This window comes from Salmo salar, chromosome ssa01 (genome assembly GCF_905237065.1).
Source record: "Salmo salar chromosome ssa01, Ssal_v3.1, whole genome shotgun sequence".
Classification (NCBI taxonomy): domain Eukaryota; kingdom Metazoa; phylum Chordata; class Actinopteri; order Salmoniformes; family Salmonidae; genus Salmo; species Salmo salar.
Window position 1 is genome coordinate 164,370,323 of NC_059442.1, and position 23,087 is coordinate 164,393,409.

Sequence of the window (23,087 nt, forward strand, 5' to 3'; positions counted from 1 at the left end):
CTGGTCCAAAGTTGTGTACTACATGGAGAATAGAGTGCATTGCATAGTTGGATGGTCCCACGCTCTAATACATCGGCCTAATTATTCCCTCAGCCAATGAGGCAATTCGATGCTAGCTTAGGAACATCTGGACCTGGGATGGAAGGAGTGGTAGTCACTTTCAACAGTCAATTCCTCTCTCAAATGGAGGGAAGGAGTGGTAGTCACTTTCAACAGTCAATTCCTCTCTCAAATGGAGGGAAGGAGTGGTAGTCACTTTCAACAGTCAGTTCCTCTCTCAAATGGAGGGAAGGAGTGGTAGTCACTTTCAACAGTCAGTTCCTCTCTCAAATGGAGGGAAGGAGTGGTAGTCACTTTCAACAGTCAGTTCCTCTCTCAATTCATCTGCGTACATTTACACAGTAGGGCACACATGCATACTCTCATATAACCACACAAACAAACGCCCGCACTTGCTCGCATGTGAGCACGCGCGCAGACGCAGAGGCGCCTAATGGCTGTGAGTAAGGCCTGGTCATGTGGGTCTGTCAGTGTGTGTCTCTGAATGCTCCATCTGCTCATTACATTACAGTTCAGTACATTACAGTTCAGTACATTACAGTTCAGTACACCGTTTGCTACATCATTGCTTTATTTATTTTTTCATAAAAAAAAAAAAAAAGATGTAAATGTTATTTTGTGAGCCTTGTATTGTAAATGGAATTCCCCCTCTGCTTCTGCTGCCAACTACTGTTTTGGAAGAAAGCAACAGCATAGTACATTACAGTTCAGTACAGCATTACAGTTCAGTACAGCATTACAGTTCAGTACAGCATTACAGTTCAGTACAGCATTACAGTTCAGTACATTACAGTACATTACAGTTCAGTACATTACAGTTCAGTACAGCATTACAGTTCATTACAGTTCAGTACATTACAGTTCAGTACATTACAGTTCAGTACAGCATAGTACATTACAGTTCATTACAGTTCAGTACATTACAGTTAGTACATTACAGTTCAGTACAGCATTACAGTTCAGTACATTACAGTTCAGTACAGCATAGTACATTACAGTTCAGTACATTACATTACAGTTCAGTACATTACAGCATAGTACATTTCAGTACATTACAGTTCAGTACATTACAGTTCAGTACAGCATTACAGTTCAGTACAGCATTACAGTTCAGTACAGCATTACAGTACATTACAGTTCAGTACATTACAGTTCAGTACATTACAGTTCAGTACAGCATTACAGTTCAGTACAGCATTACAGTTCATTACAGTTCAGTACATTACAGTTCAGTACAGCATAGTACATTACAGTTCAGTACAGTTCAGTACATTACAGTTAGTACATTACAGTTCAGTACAGCATTACAGTTCAGTACATTACAGTTCAGTACAGCATAGTACATTACAGTTCAGTACATTACATTACAGTTCAGTACATTACAGCATAGTACATTACAGTTCATTACAGTTCAGTACATTACAGTTCAGTACATTACAGTTCAGTACAGCATTACAGTTCAGTACATTACAGCTCAGTACAGCATAGTACATTACAGTTCAGTACATTACATTACAGTTCAGTACATTACAGCAGATGCAGATGTTAACGTTGTCCATCAACAATAACACGTGTAGCGCTGCAGATGTTAACGTTGTCCATCAACAATAACACGTGTAGCGCTGCAGATGTTAACGTTGTCCATCAAAACCATCCATACCACATGAATTTGTCTGATAAATGTTACAGGGTGCCTACCTGGTTGGAGTGTCAGACCCTAAAAGCCACGCGGGCCAGAAGGGGTTGGTGGACCCTGGCCAGTTTGCCCGTGCCAACCAGTCAATCCAGATGGCATGCCAGAACCTGGTAGACCCGGCCTGCACCCAGTCCCAGGTAGAACACACACACACACACACAGACACGCACACACACTGACACGCACACACACACACACACACACACACACACACGCATATGACCGTACGAATGAACACTCATGCATTCATACACTCACCTGCTTACTCAAGGTACATGGATAAACACACGCATGCACTCACAAATAAACACACACACCTGCAAACTCTCATACACTCACTGACAACCTCATTGACTTCCTCACTCACACGTCATACCACACAGACCACACATCTAACCAACCTAAACTTGCTCTGCATACTGTTTTCCAAATGTCCCCTGTATACAGAGTCAAGGTGAACACAGATGATCAATATTTCTGAACAGAAGCCGTGTCTTTTAGCTGCCTACTTCAGACGCCTCCTCTTGTTTCCCAAGGTCCTCTCTGCCGCCACCATCGTCGCCAAGCACACGTCAGCGCTGTGCAACGCCTGTCGCCTGGCGTCCTCCAAAACAGCCAACCCTGTTGCCAAGCGACAGTTTGTCCAGTCTGCTAAGGAGGTGGCCAACAGCACAGCCAATCTGGTCAAGTCCATCAAAGTGAGTAACTACTTTTTGAATTCATATGTACTATGTGCCATTCAATGTACAGTACAGGTTAGGGCTGCAGCAAGGTACATCGTTAATGTGACAGACACTTGCAGGGTGACTCCAACAACAACCCATGCAATGAGAAATACACTTCTGAAATATGTTCCTGACAGTGCAGTTAAATCCATCTTGGAGCAAATGTTTATATATATATATTTTATTTTATTAATTATTATTATAATTTTTTTTACTGCTGTTTTAGAATGTCATTCCATCACTAATGAATGTAACCCTGTTTGTGCATTGTGTCTGTAGGCTCTGGATGGAGCGTTTAACCAGCAGAACAGAGAGAAGTGTAGGGTCGCCACAGGCCCCCTGATAGAAGCTGTGGATAACCTCACCGCCTTCGCCTCCAACCCAGAATTCGCCAGCGTGCCGGCTCAGATCAGTGCTGAGGTACTACAGTTCACTGTGGTTACGCTGTCCCTTCCCTACTGTCTCTGTGGTTACGCTGTCCCTTCCCTACTGTCTCTGTGGTTACACTGTCCCTTCCCTACTGTCTCTGTGGTTACGCTGTCCCTTCCCTACTGTCTCTGGTTACGCTGTCCCTTCCCTACTGTCTCTGTGGTTACGCTGTCCCTTCCCTACTGTCTCTGTGGTTACGCTGTCCCTTCCCTACTGTCTCTGTGGTTACGCTGTCCCTTCCCTACTGTCTCTGTGGTTACGCTGTCCCTTCCCTACTGTCTCTGGTTACGCTGTCCCTTCCCTACTGTCTCTGTGGTTACGCTGTCCCTTCCCTACTGTCTCTGTGGTTACGCTGTCCCTTCCCTACTGTCTCTGTGGTTACGCTGTCCCTTCCCTACTGTCTCTGTGGTTACGCTGTCCCTTCCCTACTGTCTCTGTGGTTACGCTGTCCCTTCCCTACTGTCTCTGTGGTTACGCTGTCCCTTCCCTACTGTCTCTGTGGTTACGCTGTCCCTTCCCTACTGTCTCTGTGGTTACGCTGTCCCTTCCCTACTGTCTCTGTGGTTACGCTGTCCCTTCCCTACTGTCTCTGTGGTTACGCTGTCCCTTCCCTACTGTCTCTGTGGTTACGCTGTCCCTTCCCTACTGTCTCTGTGGTTACGCTGTCCCTTCCCTACTGTCTCTGTGGTTACGCTGTCCCCTCCCTACTGTCTCTGTGGTTACGCTGTCCCCTCCCTACTGTCTCTGTGGTTACGCTGTCCCTTCCCTACTGTCTCTGTGGTTACGCTGTCCCTTCCCTACTGTCTCTGTGGTTACGCTGTCCCCTCCCTACTGTCTCTGTGGTTACGCTGTCCCCTCCCTACTGTCTCTGTGGTTACGCTGTCCCTTCCCTACTGTCTCTGTGGTTACGCTGTCCCTTCCCTACTGTCTCTGTGGTTACGCTGTCCCTTCCCTACTGTCTCTGTGGTTACGCTGTCCCTTCCCTACTGTCTCTGTGGTTACGCTGTCCCTTCCCTACTGTCTCTGTGGTTACGCTGTCCCCCTGTACTTTCCACTTAGTAAAGCAAGTAGCCAGAAATGGCCCATTTGACAGCTTGATGTACACTGCCTGCCCCTTAACCCCAATTCTTCACCTTAATGCTGAGGCATTAGGTCCCATTTCTAAGTATTTGGTATGACTTGACCAGGGATCAAACCCCCAACCTTCCAATCTCAGGGTGGACACTCTAACCACAAGGCTACTGAGCTTGTTGTCTTCCCCGATGAAAATAAAGCCTGATTCAGATGAAGCCTACATGGTGAATGTGACACATCACTTCAACGCCGAGCCAACATTATGAATCTGCCATGAATGTCAAATGTTAATTGATTTTAATACTGATGACATGAGATACTACCTTGTCCACTTTTTTGGGTGGAGAGATAACGGATACGGGAACGTCAGATGTTACACAGTCAACCAGAATGTTGTCTATTCTTCCAACCCCCAGGGCCTGGCAGCGATGGAGCCCATCGTGGCTGCAGCTAAGACCATGCTGGAGAGCTCCACAGGTCTGATCCAGACCGCTCGCTCCCTGGCCGTCAACCCCAAAGACCCCCCCAAGTGGTCAGTGCTGGCCGGACACTCCAGGACCGTTTCCGACTCCATCAAGAAACTTATCACCAACATGAGGTAACAGTTAACATGGTCAGTTACCACAGCAGAGATAAATACTGTGTTAACATGGTCAGTTACCACAGCAGAGATAAATACTGTGTTAACATGGTCAGTTACCACAGCAGAGATAAATACTGTATCAACATGAGGTAACAGTTAACATGGTCAGTTACCACAGCAGAGATAAATACTGTGTTAACATGGTCAGTTACCACAGCAGAGATAAATACTGTGTTAACATGAGGTAACAGTTAACATGGTCAGTTACCACAGCAGAGATAAATACTGTATCAACATGAGGTAACAGTTAACATGGTCAGTTACCACAGCAGAGATAAATACTGTGTCAACATGAGGTAACAGTTAACATGGTCAGTTACCACAGAAATTCCGGAAACTTTTGAAAAGTTCCCAGGTTACTGGCGTAAAGCTAGCCACTGGGTTGGTGTTTAATTGTTAGATATATTCATGCAGCCAGCCATATGAGACATGTCTCTGTGAGAGAGAAGAAAAGTATCTTCGTTCCAAGTTATCAAGGTTAAAAACACAAATCGTTAGGAAGTCTGGTCATTTTGGCTTCTCCAAAACCATTTCTCAAGTACTGTGTGTGTGTCTATGTGTGTGTACAGAGACAAAGCCCCAGGCCAGAGGGAGTGTGACGAGGCCATCGAGGTGCTGAACAACTGTATTCGGGAGGTGGACCAGGCCTCCCTGGCAGCCATCAGCCAGCAGCTCACCCCAAGAGAGGACATCTCCCAGGAGGTGTGTGTTTCCGTTTGTGTCTTGTCTGGCTGTCTCTCTGTCTAGTTCACTGGCTGTGTCGGTTTGTCAGTGTAATGTTTCGTGTGTGTGTGTGTGTGTGTGTGTGTGTGTGTGTGTGTGTACACACTCTCATAAGACCAAGAGCATTTACAGTGCCTTCGGAAAGTATTCAGACCCCTTGACTTTTTCCACATTTTGTTACGTTACAGCCTTATTCAAAAATGGATATAAAAAAAAATACTCAGCAATCTACACACAATATCCCATAAAGACAGGTTTTTTTTTGAATTTTTGCAAATGTATTGAAAATGTAAAAAGACTGATAGCTTATTTACATACTGTAACGCTTTCGTTTGGAGAAGTATCGGAGTCAGGCGCAGGACACGGGGATGAGTGCAAACAAAAACGTGTTTACTCAGAACCATAATCCAACTTCTCCCACAGCAAAACAACAGGGAGAAACACCTCCAACAACCACTGACAAAGAACAATCACAGACAAAACAGAAAGGGAAGCCAGAGGGTTAAATAAGGAACATACTCAGGGAATTGAAAACAGGTGTGTATAATTAAGACAAAACAAAACGAACAGGGAAACGGTGGTGACTAGTAAGCCGGTGACGTCGACCGCCGAACACCGCCCGAACTAGGAGAGGGGCCGACTTCGGCGGGAGTCGTGACACATACAATACCAGTCAAAGGTTTAGACACACCTACTCATTCAAGGGTTTTTCTTTATTTTTACTATTTTCTGCAAGCTGTCATCAAGACAAAGGATGGCTACTTTGAAGAATCTCAAATATACAATATATTTTGATTTGTTTAACACCTTTTTGGTTACTACATGATTCTATATGTGTTATTCCATAGGTTGATGTCTTCACTATTATTCTACAATGTAGAAAATAGTACAAATAAAGAAAAACCCTTGAATGAGTAGGTGTGTCTAAACTTTTGACTGGTACTGTAAGTATTCAGACTCTTTGGTATGAGACACGAAATTGAGCTCAGGTGCATCCTGTTTCCATTGATCGTCTTTGAGATGTTTCTACAACATTGACCTGTGGTAAATTCAATTGATTGGACATGATTTAGAAAAGGCACACACCTGTTTTATATAAGGTCCCACAGTTGACAGTGCATGCCAGAGTAAAAACCAAGCCATGAGGTCGAAGGAATTGCCTGTAGAGCTCCAAGACAGGATTGTATTCGAGGCAAAGATACGGGGAAGGGTACCAAAACGTTTCTGCAGCATTGACGGTCCCCAAGAACACAGTGGCCTCCCTCGTTCTTCAATGGAAGAAGTTTGGAACCACCAAGACTCTTCCTAGAGCTGGCCGCCCGGCCAAACTGAGCAATCGGGGGAGAAGGGCCTTGGTCAGGGAGGTGACCAAGAACCCGATGGTCACGCTGACAGAGCTTCAGAGTTCTTCTGTGGAGATGGGAGAACCTTCCAGAAGAACAACCATCTCTGCAGCACTCCACCAATCAGGTCTTTATGGTAGAGTGGCCAGATGGTAACCACTCCTTGGTAAAAGGCACATGACAGCCAGCTTGGAGTTTTCCAAAAAGTACCTAAAGACTCTCAGACCATGAGAAACAAGATTCTCTGGTCTGATGAAACCAAGATTGAACTCTTTGGCCTGAATGCCAAGTGTCACATCTGGAGGAAACCTGGCACCATCCCTAAGGTGAAGCATGCTGGTGGCAGCTTCATGCTGTGGGGATGTTTTTCAGTGGCAGGGACTGGGAGACTAGTCAGGCTGGAGGCAAAGATGAACAGAGCAAAGTACAGAGAGATCCTTGATGAAAACCTGCTCCAGAGTGCTCAGGACCTCAGACTGGGGTGAAGGTTCACCTTCCAACAGGACAACGACCCTAAGCACACAACCAAGACAACACAGGAGTGGTTTCGGGACAAGTCTCTGAATGTCCTTGAGTGGCCCAGCCAGAGCCTGGACTTGAACCCGATCAAACATCTCTGGAGAGACCTGAAAATAGCTGTGCAGCGACGCTCCCCATCCAACCTGACAGAGCTTGAGAGGATCTGCAGAGAAGAATGGGAGAAACTCCCAAAATACAGGTGTGCCAAGCTTGTAGCGTCATACCCAAGAAGACTCAAGGCTGTAATCGCTGCCAAAGGTGCTTCAACAAAGTACTGAGTAAAGGGTCTGAACACTTATGTAAATGCCATATTTAATGTTGTAATTTTTGATGAATTTGCTAAAATTTCTAAAAACCTGTCTTTGCTTTGTCATTATGGGGTATTGTGTGTAGATTGATGGGGGGGGACTATGTAATACATTTTAGAATAAGGCTGTAACCTAACAAAATGTGGAAAAAGTCGAGGGCTCTGAATACTTTCCAAAGGCACTGTAGATGTGTACATGACTAAACTGTACCATACTACACTATACAAACCGTACCATGCCATACTATGCTATACTATACCATACTATACTGTACTATACTATACCATACTGTACTATACCATACTGTACTGTACTATACCATACTGTACTATACCATACTGTACTATACTGTGCCATACTGTACTATACCATACTGTACTATACTGTACCATACTATGCTATACTATACTGTACTATACCGCACTATACTATACCATACCGTACTATAGTATACTATGACATACCATACAATGCCATAATATACCATTAAGCAATAAGGCCCGAGGAGGTGTGGTATACAGTCTGATATACCACGGCTGTCAGCCAATCAGCATTCAGGGCTCGAACCACCCGATTTATAATATACTATACCATATGTAGCTTTTTCCAGTACATCTATGTGTTTGTGTATTTGCTTCTACCGTGTGTGTGTGTGTGTGTGTGTGTGTGTGTGTTTCAGGCTCTGCATGAGCAGCTGGCAGCTTCGGTCCAGGAGATCAGCAATCTGATAGAGCCAGTGGCCATCGCAGCCCGCTCTGAGGCCTCCCATCTGGGACACAAGGTAAGAGACCCCATCCTCTTGGCCTATTTACATTATCCACATCTGTCTGGCTTTATACCTTACAGTCTAATAAAGGAAATTACATATTTAGTATCCCAATGTGCTAAGCTTTTTTTCTATCATAAAAAGCCTTCAAAGGTTGTATTTATACCGCCATATCTAGTGAATTTGTATATACACTGCTCGAAAAAATAAAGGGAACACTTAAACAACACAATGTAACTCCAAGTCAATCACACTTCTGTGAAATCAAACTGTCCACTTAGGAAGCAACACTGATTGACAATAAATTTCACATGCTGTTGTGCAAATGGAATAGACAACAGGTGGAAATTATAGGCAATTAGCAAGACACCCCCAATAAAGGAGTGGTTCTGCAGGTGGTGACCACAGACCACTTCTCAGTTCCTATGCTTCCTGGCTGATGTTTTGGTCACTTTTGAATGCTGGTGGTGCTTTCACTCTAGTGGTAGCATGAGACGGAGCCTACAACCCACACAAGTGGCTCAGGTAGTGCAGCTCATCCAGGATGGCACATCAATGCGAGCTGTGGCAAGAAGGTTTGCTGTGTCTGTCAGCTTAGTGTCCAGAGCATGGAGGCGCTACCAGGAGACAGGCCAGTACATCAGCAGACGTGGAGGAGGCCGTAGGAGGGCAACAACCCAGCAGCAGGACCGCTACCTCCGCCTTTGTGCAAGGAGGAGCAGGAGGAGCACTGCCAGAGCCCTGCAAAATGACCTCCAGCAGGCCACAAATGTGCATGTGTCTGCTCAAACGGTCAGAAACAGACTCCATGAGGGTGGTATGAGGGCCAGACGTCCACAGGTGGGGGTTGTGCTTACAGCCCAACACCGTGCAGGACGTTTGGCATTTGCCAGAGAACACCAAGATTGGCAAATTTGCCACTGGTGCCCTGTGCTCTTCACAGATGAAAGCAGGTTCGCACTGAGCACATGTGACAGACGTGACAGAGTCTGGAGATGCCGTGGAGAACGTTCTGCTGCCTGCAACATCCTCCAGCATGACCGGTTTGGCGGTGGGTCAGTCATGGTGTAGGGTGGCATTTCTTTGGGGGGCCGCACAGCCCTCCATGTGCTCGCCAGAGGTAGCCTGACTGCCATTAGGTACCGAGATGAGATCCTCAGACCCCTTGTGAGACCATATGCTGGTGCAGTTGGCCCTGGGTTCCTCCTAATGCAAGACAATGCTAGACCTCATGTGGCTGGAGTGTGTCAGCAGTTCCTGCAAGGGGAAGGCATTGATGCTATGGACTGGCCCGCCCGTTCCCCAGACCTGAATCTAATTGAGCACATCTGGGACATCATGTCTCGCTCCATCCACCAACTCCACGTTGCACCACAGACTGTCCAGGAGTTGGCGGATGCTTTAGTCCAGGTCTGGGAGGAGATCCCTCAGGAGACCATCCGCCACCTCATCAGGAGCATGCCCACGCGTTGTAGGGAGGTCATACAGGCACGTGGAGGCCACACACACTACTGAGCCTCATTTTGACTTGTTTTAAGGACATTACATCAAAGTTGGATCAGCCTGTAGTGTGGTTTTCCACTTTAATTTTGAGTGTGACTCCAAATCCAGACCTCCATGGGTTGATAAATTGGATTTCCATTGATTATTTTTGTATGATTTTGTTGTCAGCACATTCAACTATGTAATTTCCGGACTATTAAGCGCACCTGAATATCAGCCGCACCCACTGAATTTGAAAAAAATATTATTTTGAACATAAATAAGCCGTACATGTCTATAAGCCGCAGGTGCCTACCGGTACATTGAAACAAATGAACTTTACACAGGCTTTAACAAAACATGGCTTGTAACAAAAATAAATAGGCTTTAACGAAACACGGCTTGTAACAAAAATAAATAGGCTTTAACGAAACACGGCTTGTAACAAAAATAAATAGGCTTTAACGAAACACGGCTTGTAACAAAAATAAATAGGCTTTAACGAAACACGGCTTGTAACAAAAATAAATAGGCTTTAACGAAACACGGCTTGTAACAAAAATAAATAGGCTTTAACGAAACACGGCTTGTAACAAAAATAAATAGGCTTTAACGAAACACGGCTTGTAACAAAAATAAATAGGCTTTAACGAAACACGGCTTGTAACAAAAAATTTAAAATTTGCAATAAGCTTTAGTTGTCTTTTTGCACTGAGTCAATTCCTCACGCTGCTGTTTCCAACGTCTTATCGACTCATTAAGACCAAGCTCCCATGCAGCAGCTCTATTTCCTTTACCAACAGCCAGATCAATCGCCTTCAACTTGAAGCTGCATCATATGCATTTCTCCGTGTCTTTGCCATGATGAGGGTGACAAAATGACTACCGTAATCAGAATGATGGGAAGTTTGAGAGCGCTCAATTTAATCTAAACAGTAAACAAAAAAGTTGTTTGACCTTAACCCGTTCGGCAATTTCATTGGTCTAATGAAAGCTTCATGCCGCCAAAAAACTGAGCACGTCACAGAATGTGTTTTTTTGGAGAAAAAATCCATATATTAGCCGCGTCATTGTTTAAGCCGCGAGGTTCAAAGCCTGGGAAAAAAGTTGCGGCTTATAGTCCGGAATTTACGGTATGTAAAGAAAAAAGTATTTAATAAGATTATTTCATTCATTCATATCTAGGATGTGTTATTTTAGTGTTCCCTTTATTTTTTAGAGCAGTGTTCTTTACTTTGGTTCAAAGACTTGGTGCAGCTGGCTGGAGTCTGACAAAAACATACAGCAATGTGATAAAATAGAACATATCTCAACAACAATTGGTCCCCTCTCTCTCTCTCTCTCTTCCTCCTCTTCAGGTGTCTCAGATGGTGAGCTACTTCGAGCCCCTCATCATGGCAGCCATCGGCACAGCCAGTAAGATTCAGAGCAGCCAACAGCAGATGGCGGTGTTGGACCAGACCAAGACACTGACAGAGTCAGCCCTGCAGATGCTCTACACAGCCAAGGAGGCCGGAGGAAACCCCAAGGTCTGCTTTCTCACTATACTATACTATACTATACTATACTATACTATACTATACTATATACTATACTATACTGTACGAGTCAGCCCTGCAGATGCTCTACACAGCCAAGGAGGCCGGAGGAAACCCCAAGGTCTGCTTTATGACACTAATAGAAAAATAATCTATTCCAGCTTTAATGTATTTGAAAATATTTGATATTATGTGTTATGTGGTCCTCTGTAGCTCAATTGGTAGAGCATGGCGCTTTCAACGGCAGGATAGTGGGTTCGATTCCTGGGACCACCCGTACGTAAAAAATAATATGTATACACGCATGACTGAGTCGCTTTGGATAAAAGCATCTTCTAAATGACATATAGATTTAACTCCGGTCTAACCAGGGACAGCAGGGCAGCATCCATATCATCAGTGTTAATGGCAGTATTATGGTTTATAATGCCGTGACATAGCGAGGTACTGTCTAGGTCTATTCCTAATGTAAGTGGCACTTAGTCGAAAACACGACATGGTAACACTCAATAGAAATGTATCTCCCAACGGCCCAGCTATGATTTGATGTGTACGACATTCCACTGATCTTGTCTGCGTCTGTCTGTCTCTCTCTCTCTCTGTCTGTCTGTCTGTCTGTCTGTCTGTCTGTCTGTCTGTCTGTCTGTCCAGGCGGCCCACACCCAGGAGGCCCTGGAGGAGTCCGTCCAGATGATGAAGGAGGCGGTGGACGACCTGGGCGCCACCCTGTCGGAGACGGCCAGCGCTGCGGGTGCCCTGGGCGGCATGGTGGACTCCATCACCGCCGCCATCAACAAGATGGAGGAGAGCCCTGCCGGCGAGCCCGATGGCTCCTTTGTGGATTACCAGACTACCATGGTGAAGACTGCCAAAGCCATCGCCGTCACCGTGCAGGAGATGGTGAGGAAGGGTGGAGGGGGAGTTGTGGGGGGGGGTAGTACGTTTGTGTGTAGAACTGTGGGGGTTGTAGTAGTTGGATGTGGTTGTGGGGGGTAGTAAGTTTGTGTAGAACTGCGGGGGTTGTAGTAGTTGTATGTGGTTGTGGGGGGGTAGTAAGTTTGTGTAGAACTGTGGGGGTTGTAGTAGTTGGATGTGGTTGTGGGGGGTAGTAAGTTTGTGTAGAACTGCGGGGGTTGTAGTAGTTGGATGTCATCATCAAACCATGAATGACATCCACTTCCTGTGGAATGATAGTTGTGTAATTGTTATATGTGTGGTAGAGAAATCTTGTTTTCCATACAGGACATTCTCTTCCCTCAGGAAAAAATCTAATGGAAGATCATTAGATAAAAGGCTTTGTCTTGTTTTCAGGTGACTAAGTCCAACACCAACCCAGATGACTTGGGAGGTCTGGCCAGCGAGCTAACTAATGAGTTTGGAGAGCTAGCCACCGAGGCCAAATACGCTGCCATCACTGCAGAGAACGACGAGGTATCTGATCACAATTAATATGTATTATATTAATGTGACTAATATGTTTTACCAAGTAGAAATGAATACATATTCGCAATGCCAGTGTGATAATGCAGTGAAAAAAATCTGTTTTATTGTCCTCCTAGTCCTTGGGTTGGGGAAACAGAAATACTACAGAGGAGATTCAATATCATAGAGATTCTATATGTAGTTTTATGTACAAATAAAAGAGCACTGGTTTCGTTGATGGCTGCTTTATGGAGGAAAGTGTTTTACTTGTAGTGACTGTGATATGTGGTTGTCTCGCCTACCTTTGTTGAAAATGCGCTGACTGACAGTTGGATAAGAGGGTCTGCTTAATAATGACCTTTTTATTTTTTTTCAAGACCATTTTTTCCCCCCAAAAAGTACAATACTGAGTGATACTGCACTGAAAAAGAGCTTTCTAAGAGTCCCGACTCCTCTGTCCTCGTCCAGATTGGTTCCCACATCAAGAAGCAGGTTGGGGAGCTAGGCTTCAACTGTACTGGACTGGTGACTAAAGCCGGCGCTCTGCAGTGTAGTCCCAACGACTCCTTCACCAAGAAGGAGCTGATCGACAGTGCACGCAAGGTCTCCGAGAAGGTGAGCCATAATGACCTATCTGTATTTCTTCCTACCTACATGAAGCTAGCCCCTGTTTTTTTAAACAGTTTATATATGTCCTGTCCTCTTTTTATTTAAGTCTACTGTGTTTTATGCTTTATAAACCCCTCCAGACAAGAATTTCCCTCACAGGAACAAAGTTATTTGAATGTGAATTTGAGTTAACATAGGAGAGACCGTTGTAGCCCCTGAGAACCCAAATGAAGCCTGGGTATCTGTCTGTTTTGACTGGTGATGCCTTCAACAACGCTACATTGTGACATTGCCAGGACACATTTTGAAATAGACTGGTCCCTGGGATTGACAATACTCAGATTGGGATTGAAATGTTGTCTGTTTGGTCTGGATCTTAATAAATCACAGTTGGACCATGTCAGAGTTGCAGACATTAAACCTTGGTTGATGCAGCCATATGATGTCACCATATTCATAAAATCTCTTCTCTCCGTCAGGTGTCTCATGTGCTGGCGGCCCTTCAGGCTGGTAACCGTGGCACCCAGGCCTGCATCACAGCGGCCAGTACCGTGTCGGGCATCATCGCCGACCTGGACACCACCATCATGTTCGCCACCGCCGGCACGCTCAACCGTGAGAACTCTGAAACCTTCGCCGACCACAGGTACTGTCCAGTAGCCTGGTGTAATATTTGATGCTGGGGTTATTAACTATGGTAGCCTGGTGTAATATTTGATGCTGGGGGTTATTAACTATGGTAGCCTGGTGTAATATTTGATGCTGGGGGTTATTAACTATGGTAGCCTGGTGTAATATTTGATGCTGGGGGTTATTAACTATGGTCGCCTGGTGTAATATTTGAAGCTGGGGGTTATTAACTATGGTAGCCTGGTGTAGTATTTGATGCTGTTGGGCTTGGGAGGGTAAAGGGAGTTAATCGTCATTTTAAAAGGTCTGTCTTTTCATTATATGTGTGAATATACAGAGTAGAAAGTAGATACTTATTTCATACAATATTTGATAGAAATTTATTTGATACAGGTATTTGCGTACTCACCCATAGAGCACGTCACCATCATCCAGAACACAATATGAACTATTATACTCCAGGGCCGGGACGATACCAGCATCGCAATATTTTTTCCATTAAATTTTTTTTTAACACAAAGCAGATCCAGCTCTTTGGTCCGTTTAAAAACCTGCTGTATGTAAAATATTGTGTGTTTATAGCTTGGAAAATAAATACATATGACTCTGGATAACAACACAATGATGTGTGTTTCCAACATCAGGACTGTTTTCATAAAGAAGTTACATCCGTTTCATGTTTTGTTTCCTTGCCGCGATACTAAGGAGTATGGCGGTACTGGTGTCGTCCCACACCTATCATGCACATCACTGCACATAAACGGCTCTAAACACTGATATTACGTATGTCTCATGGTGCCCCTCCCAGAGAGCACATCCTAAAGACAGCCAAGGCGCTGGTGGAGGACACCAAGCTGCTGGTCTCTGGTGCCGGGGCCAGCCAGGAGAGACTGGCCCAGGCTGCCCAGTCCTCTGTCATCACCATCACCAAACTGGCCGACGTGGTAAAACTGGGCGCCGCCAGCCTAGGCGCCGAGGACCCCGAGACACAGGTACGACAGTTAGAAGCATGGTCGTCCCATATTGTTCCCATCCAAAAAGCACTGACATTTTTATTCAGGGTGCCAGTAATATCTCTAGTTAATGTTAGTGTCACTTAAAAAAAGGAGACACTCACATACATTGGAGTTTAAAATTTGATTCAAAAGAAGGCATTTCCCTACACTATTCTTGCTTTGAAACTTTTACTTTTTCATTTCAAAAGCCAATATCTGGGCCTATCGACTTTTGTCAAAGCAGATATGAGTAGTAGTAATAATCGGCTAGTTTTATAGTAAGTAGTCGTTTTGTAGTTGTAGTAAGTAGTTGTTTTGTTGTTGCTGTAGTAGTAGTAGTAGTAGTAGTAGTAAGTAGTAGTAGTAGTAGTAAGTAGTCGTTTTGTAGTAGTAGTAGTAAGTAGTCGTTTTGTAGTAGTAGTAAGTAGTCGTTTTGTAGTACTAGTAGTAGTAAGTAGTCGTTTTGTAGCGGTAGTAGTATGTAGTCGTTTTGTTGTTGTTGTAGTAGTAGTAGTAGTAAGTAGTTGTTTTGTAGTAGTAGTAGTAGTAAGTAGTTGTTTTGTAGTAGTAGTAGTAAGTAGTTGTTTTGTAGTAGTAGTAGTAGTAGTAAGTAGTTGTTTTGTAGCAGTACTAGTAGTAGTAAGTAGTTGTTTTGTAGTAGTAGTAAGTAGTACTAGTAGTAGTAAGTAGTCGTTTTGTAGCAGTAGTAGTAACAGTATCAAGTAGTAGTAGTTTATTGTAGTAGTAGTAGTAGTTTATTGTAGTTGTTTTGTTGTAGTAGTAGTTTATTGTAGTAGTTGTTTTGTACTAGTAAGACCTTGCAATGTTTCTTATACTAGTGTTTAATCGAGTGCTCTCTCTCTCTCTCTCTCTGTGTGCCTTCCTCTCTTCACTCTTCCTCTCTTCACTTCAAAAGGCTCTTTTTTCTTCCCACGGGACAGATCTCTGTACAAATGTGGGTACTCTCTTCCCTTTTGTCTGAATATGAACTGACTCAAAATGTCACTTGTCTGTGCTCTTTGGAGTGGCCATCAGTTATAGTGTATACAATACCACAGACTATAAAGACATCTGTCTGTGGTTGAGATTAGGATGAACAAAGACACACTGGGTGACACACTGACGTCCGTCCATTCTGATGTCCAACTTCGGTCCTGGAGAGCTACTGGGTGTTCAGTTTTTTATTCCAGCCCATTTCGAACACACCTGGGCCTGTATCCACAAAGTGTCTCAGAGTAGGAGTGCTGATCTAGAATCTGTCCATATAATCTTTTTCATTATGATCAGGTCCCATCTGTCCATATAATCTTATTCATTATGATCTAGGATCAGTTCCCATCTGTCCATATAATCTTATTCATTATGATCTAGGATCAGGTCCCATCTGTCCATATAATCTTATTCATTATGATCTAGGATCAGGTCCCATCTGTCCATATAATCTTATTCATTATGATCTAGGATCAGTTCCCATCTGTCCATATAATCTTATTTATTATGAGGCAAAACCGATCCTAGATCAGCACTCTTACACTGAGAGACTTTGTGGATACGGGCCAAGATTTAAATAATGATGATCTTCAGGGCTGTATTAACAGCCTGCAGACACAGCAGAGCTTCATGACTAGACTTAAGAGAGAAGGAGCCAAGCAAGATGTTTTGAGTTGATAATACTACTCTCCATGCCCCTCCCTTCAGTAGCTACGTTAGCCACCACATGCCTCAAACCTGCTACAGACGGATTGAGTTTTTAACTGTGGTGGACGTTCATTCTTCAGCTAATGTAATTTAAGGGTTCTCTGCTGAATTGCTGACATGGTTTCTATGCTTAAGCACTAAAAGCCTTAAGAAACCACCGTTGTGCATTAAAGTTTCCAAAAGCATCAGCATTTACGAGCTTCCTGTTTACAAAGTCAGCTAGTCCTGCATTATGCAGACAAAAACCTTTTGTGCGGTCTTTATTCAGTCTGATGGTTTTCAAGGGTGTGTTCTCATCTCTCATATGGCATACAGTTGATTTGAAACGTGTTTTTAAAGTTTTTAAAGTTTATTTGCTGCCGGGCTCTGACTAACTAGCCACCCTCACTTTGTACAACTTCGATTGGGTTGGATTGTCTCATATTTGATGGGTTGGATTTGGCTCATTGATTGATCCATTTTCCGATCTGTCCAATGGTGTTCCATTTTCTTCTAGCTGCTGCTCCCCACTCTGCTTGGCTCCTCCCTAACCATCCTATTGGTAATCATGCCCCACAATGCGTTGGTGAATGCGCTAATTTGAACAACAGGCTGCTTTTGTTCAACCTGCTTATTCCCAGTAATTACTACTTTGTCTGGAGTACTTTTGATTTCCAATGTCAGTGGAAATCTAGGAAGAATGGCTCTACGGAGTTCTTTCAATACATTGTCTAGTCTGGTGGTCCCACCTTTATTATTATAGTCATCCAAAATCTGCTTTTATCTGCTGTCTGTTATGGGGACAGTCTTCCCTGTGGCTCAGTTAGTAGAGCATGGTGTTTGCAACGCCATGGTTGTGGGTTCGATTCCCACGGGGGGCCAGTACGGAGAGAGAAAAAAAAAATGAAATGTATGCATTCACTACTGTAAGTCGCTCTGGATAAGAGCGTCTGCTAAAATGTAATGTAATGTAATAATGGGATGAATACACACTGTTATTGGTGTGATTACACACTGTTATTGGTGTGAATAGACACTGTTATTGGTGTGAATAGACACTGTTGTTGGTGTGAATAGACACTGTTGTTGGTGTGAATAGACACTGTTGTTGGTGTGAATAGACACTGTTATTGGTGTGAATAGACACTGTTGTTGGTGTGAATAGACACTGTTGTTGGTGTGAATAGACACTGTTGTTGGTGTGAATAGACACTGTTGTTGGTGTGAATAGACACTGTTGTTTGTGTGATTACACACTGTTGTTGATGTGAATAGACACTGTTGTTGGTGTGAATAGACACTGTTGTTGGTGTGATTACACACTGTTGTTGGTGTGATTACACACTGTTATTGGTGTGAATAGACACTGTTGTTGGTGTGAATAGACACTGTTGTTGGTGTGAATAGACACTGTTGTTGGTGTGAATAGACACTGTTGTTGGTGTGAATAGACACTGTTGTTGGTGTGAATAGACACTGTTGTTGGTGTGAATAGACACTGAGGTTTTTGGTCAGATTCTCTATTACCTGTGAATCTCTTACCATCCCATTCCATCATTCTTCACGAGGACGTGTGTGTGCGTGTGTGCGTGTGTGCGTGTGTGCGTGCGTGCGTGCGTGCGTGCGTGTTACCAGCCAGTAGATGTCATTGTTTTACCATTGTAAACCTCCAGTCACTTGTTTCCTTCTCTGGTGGGCCCTCTATAGGTGGTCCTGATCAACGCTGTCAAAGATGTTGCCAAGGCTCTGAGTGACCTCATCAGCGCTACCAAGGCCGCTGCAGGCAAGCCTCACGACGACCCTGCCATGCTGCAGCTGAAGAACTCTGCCAAGGTAAAATAGTCCTCTTCTGGGCCTGGGGTTGATCCAGGGGATAAGGCAGCTGCCCTCAGCACATATGCCATCCCTTGCCTGCGTGGGATGGAATCCCGACCTGTACCGGTCTTCACACTATGTTCCATCTATCTGTCTCGTCTTCATTTCTGTCTATCCCTTTCAATAAAACTGGAAAAATGCTTTCAAATATATTTATGAAATCGTTTCTCTGTAGCTCTGGACTGCTGTGATGTCACTAACACGTATTGGGTCTCTAACACCAGTCTCCCTCTTATATACAGTAAACAATGTAAATTAATTTCACTTTTATACTTTATATATATATATAAACACTACCGTTCAAAAGTTTGGGGTCACTTAGAAATGTCCTTGTTTTTGAAAGAAAAGCGCATTTTGTGTCCATTCAAATAACATCAAATTGATCAGAAATACAGTGTAGACATTGTTAATGTTGTAAATGACTATTGTAGCTGGAAACGGCAGATTATGTTTATTTTTAATGGAATATCTACATAGGCATACAGAGGCCCATTATCAGCAACCATCACTCCTGTGTTCCAATGGCATGTTGTGTTAGTTTATCTAAGTTTATCATTTTAAAAGGCCCATCTTAATCTTTATTTTTTTGGGGCCAGTCTGAGATATGGCTTTTTCTTTGCAACTCTGCCTAGAGGGCCAGCATCCCGGAGTCGCCTCTTCACTGTTGACGTTGAGACTGGTGTTTTGCGGGTGCTATTTAATGAAGATGCCAGTTGAGGACTGCTGCTAAGGCTGTGATGTCACTAAATTTGATGTTATTTTAATGGACCAAAAAAATTGCTTTTCTTTCAAAAACAATGACATTTCTAAGTGACCCCAAACTTTTGAACAGCAGTGTGTGGGTGTGTGTGCCTGTATGTATGTGTGTGTGTGTGTGTGTGTGTGTGTATACGTACATACATACATACATACATACATACATACATACATACATACATACATACATACATACATACATACATACATACATACAGTTGAAGTCGGAAGTTTACATACACTTAGGTTGGTGTCATTAAAACTAGTTTTTCAACCACTCCACAAATGTCTTGTTAAGACTATAGTTTTGGCAAGTCGGTTAAGACAAAGAAGTAATTTTTCCAACAATTGTTTACAGACAGATTATTTCACTTATCATTCACTGTATCATTCATTGTATCACAGGCTTGCAAGCCGATGAACACCATCCCAACCGTGAAGCACGGGGATGGCAGCATCATGTTGTGGGGGTGCTTTGCTGCAGGAGGGACTGGTGTACTTCACGAAATAGATGGCATCATGAGGGAGGAAAATTATGTGGATATATTGAAGCAACATCTCAACACATCAGTCAGGAAGTTAAAGCTTGATTGCAAATGGGTCTTCCAAATGGACAATGACCCCAAGCATACTTCCAAAGTTGTGGCAAAATGGCTTAAGGACAACAAAGTCAAGGTATTGGAGTGGCCATCACAAAGCCCTGACCTCAATTCTATAGAAAATTTGTGGGCAGAACTGAAAAAGTGTCTGCGAGCAAGGAGGTCTACAAACCTGACTCAGTTACACCAGCTCTGTCAGGAGGAATGGGCCAAAATTGACCCAACTTATTGTGGGAAGCTTGTGGAAGGCTACCTGAAACGTTTGACCCAAGTTAAACAATTTAAAGGCAATAATAATTATAATTTTCCTCCCTCGTCATGCCATCTATTTTGTGAAGTGCACCGGTCCCTCCTGCAGCAAAGTACCCCCACAACATGATGCTGCCACCCCCACGCTTCATGGTTGGGATGGTGTTCTTCGGCTTACAAGCCTCCCCCTTTTTCCTCCAAACATAACGATGGTCATTATGGCCAAACAGTTCTATTTTTGTTTCATCAGACCAGAGGACATTTCTCCCAAAAGTACGATCTTTGTCCCCATGTGCAGTTGCAAACCATAGTCTGGCTTTTTTATGGCGGTTTTGGAGCAGTAGCTTCTTCTTTGCTGAGCAGCCTTTCAGGTTATGTCGATATAGGACTCGTTTTACTGTGGATATAGATACTTTTGTACCTGTTTCCTCCAGCATCTTCACAAGGTCTTTTGCTGTTGTTCTGGGATTGATTTGCACTTTTCACACCAAAGTATGTTAATCTCTAGGAGACAGAACGCGTCTCATTCCTGAGCGGTATGACGGCTGCGTGGTCCCATGGTGTTTGTACATGCGTACTATTGTTTGTACAGATGAACGTGGTACCTTCAGGCGTTTGAAAATTGCTCCCAAGGATGAACCAGACTTGTGGAGTTTTTTTTTCTGAGGTCTTTTTTCTGAGGACTTGGCTGATTTCTTTTGATTTTCCCATGATGTCAAGCAAAGAGGCACTGAATAAAGGTAAAATAAAAAATTAAAATAAATTATTCTACTATGTAGAAAATAGTAAAAATAAAGAAAAACCCTTGAATGAGTAGGTGTGTCCAAACTTTTGACTGGTACTTTATATAGAACAAAAATATAAACACAACATGCAACAATTTCAGAGATTTTACTGAGTTACAGTTCATATAAGGAAATCAGTCAATTGAAAAACAATTATTTGGCCCTAATCAATGGATTACACATGATTTGGGCAGGGGCGCCTGGGAAGGCATAGGTCTACCCACTTGGGAGCCAGGCCCAGCCAATCAGAATACATTTTTTCCACACAAAATAACTTAATACAGACAGCAATACTCTTCAGCACCCCCGAAGGCAGCTTATGATAGAGAAATGACATCTGTGGCATTGTGACAAAACTGCACATTTTAAAGTGGCCTTTTATTGTCCCCAGCATAAGTTGCACCTGTGTAATGATCATGCTGTTTAATCAGCTTCTTGATATGCCACACCTGTCAGATGGATGTATTATCTTGGCAAAGGAGAAATGCTCACTAACAGGGATGTAAACAAATTTGTGCACAACATCTGAGAGAAATAAGCGTTTTGTGCGTATGGAAAATTTCTGCAATCTATATTTTTGTTCAATGTAGTATTTTACATGATTCGGAGGGAGGGGGGCATGTATCGCTACACACACACACACACACACACACACACACACACACACAGCTGTCAGTAAAGTTTTCCTAAGGTACTTTATAGCCAAAACACTGACCTCAACTACACCCTGTACTTTATCTCTTCTTTAAGTCTGTCAGTCATAAATCATCTGATTCAGAACTGAAGTGTCTGTTGACAGCTGAGGGTGTAACTCTGCACTAATCTCTCCCTCCTCCCCCTGCTGACCCGGAACGGAGCATAGGGCAAGGCTATCACACTGGGGCAGTCTGGCAGTACATCGCCACTCGCTGGGAGAAGTGTGTGTGTGTGTGGCCGGCCTCCCTGGCAACCTTAGAACTCTCCCCTGTCCCTCCACTCCATTTTCTCTTCATAATAATAATACATGGGTTTTATACAGTGCTTTTAATGGAACCAAAGTCACAGTAGTCTCTCTCTCTTCCAAGTCTCTCCCATTCTCTGTCTCTCTCTCTTCCAAGTCTCTCCCATTCTCTGTCTCTCTCTCTTCCCAGTCTCTCCCATTCTCTGTCTCTCTCTTCCCAGTCTCTCCCATTCTCTGTCTCTCTCTTCCCAGTCTCTCCCATTCTCTCTCTCTCTCTCTTCCCAGTCTCTCCCATTCTCTCTCTCTCTTCCCAGTCTCTCCCATTCTCTGTCTCTCTCTTCCCAGTCTCTCCCATTCTCTCTCTCTCTCTCTTCCCAGTCTCTCCCATTCTCTCTCTCTCTCTCTTCCCAGTCTCTCCCATTCTCTCTCTCTCTTCCCAGTCTCTCCCATTCTCTCTCTCTCTCTCTTCCCAGTCTCTCCCATTCTCTCTCTCTCTCTTCCCAGTCTCTCCCATTCTCTCTCTCTCTCTTCCCAGTCTCTCCCATTCTCTCTCTCTCTCTCTTCCCATTCTCTCTCTCTCTCTCTTCCCAGTCTCTCCCATTCTCTCTCTCTCTCTCTTCCCAGTCTCTCCCATTCTCTCTCTCTCTCTCTTCCCAGTCTCTCCCATTCTCTCTCTCTCTCTCTTCCCAGTCTCTCCCATTCTCTCTCTCTCTCTCTTCCCAGTCTCTCCCATTCTCTCTCTCTCTCTCTTCCCAGTCTCTCCCATTCTCTCTCTCTCTCTCTTCCCAGTCTCTCCCATTCTCTCTCTCTCTCTCTTCCCAGTCTCTCCCATTCTCTCTCTCTCTCTCTTCCCAGTCTCTCCCATTCTCTCTCTCTCTCTCTTCCCAGTCTCTCCCATTCTCTCTCTCTCTCTCTTCCCAGTCTCTCCCATTCTCTCTCTCTCTCTCTTCCCAGTCTCTCCCATTCTCTCTCTCTCTCTCTTCCCAGTCTCTCCCATTCTCTCTCTCTCTCTCTTCCCAGTCTCTCCCATTCTCTCTCTCTCTCTCTTCCCAGTCTCTCCCATTCTCTATCTCTCTCTCTTCCCAGTCTCTCTCTCTCTCTCTTCCCATTCTCTCTCTCTCTCTCTTCCCAGTCTCTCCCATTCTCTCTCTCTCTCTTCCCAGTCTCTCCCATTCTCTCTCTCTCTCTCTTCCCAGTCTCTCCCATTCTCTCTCTCTCTCTCTTCCCAGTCTCTCCCATTCTCT

At 44.0% G+C, this 23,087-nt stretch overlaps 1 protein-coding gene across 5 annotated transcripts in view; it reads left to right on the forward strand.

The window, feature by feature from the left end:
• tln1 (talin 1) overlaps positions 1 to 23,087 on the forward strand; it is a 144,819-nt gene that overhangs the window by 98,954 nt on the left and 22,778 nt on the right. For all 5 annotated transcript variants that reach the window (XM_045693648.1, XM_045693650.1, XM_045693652.1 and 2 more), the window contains 13 exons: positions 1,750 to 1,893; positions 2,293 to 2,454; positions 2,761 to 2,901; positions 4,401 to 4,582; positions 5,197 to 5,329; positions 8,200 to 8,301; positions 11,127 to 11,297; positions 11,958 to 12,206; positions 12,618 to 12,737; positions 13,197 to 13,343; positions 13,817 to 13,983; positions 14,776 to 14,959; positions 18,347 to 18,472. In XM_045693648.1, the coding sequence (XP_045549604.1) occupies positions 1,750 to 1,893; positions 2,293 to 2,454; positions 2,761 to 2,901; positions 4,401 to 4,582; positions 5,197 to 5,329; positions 8,200 to 8,301; positions 11,127 to 11,297; positions 11,958 to 12,206; positions 12,618 to 12,737; positions 13,197 to 13,343; positions 13,817 to 13,983; positions 14,776 to 14,959; positions 18,347 to 18,472 (2,028 nt within the window). The remainder of the gene's footprint in view (positions 1 to 1,749; positions 1,894 to 2,292; positions 2,455 to 2,760; positions 2,902 to 4,400; positions 4,583 to 5,196; positions 5,330 to 8,199; positions 8,302 to 11,126; positions 11,298 to 11,957; positions 12,207 to 12,617; positions 12,738 to 13,196; positions 13,344 to 13,816; positions 13,984 to 14,775; positions 14,960 to 18,346; positions 18,473 to 23,087) is intronic.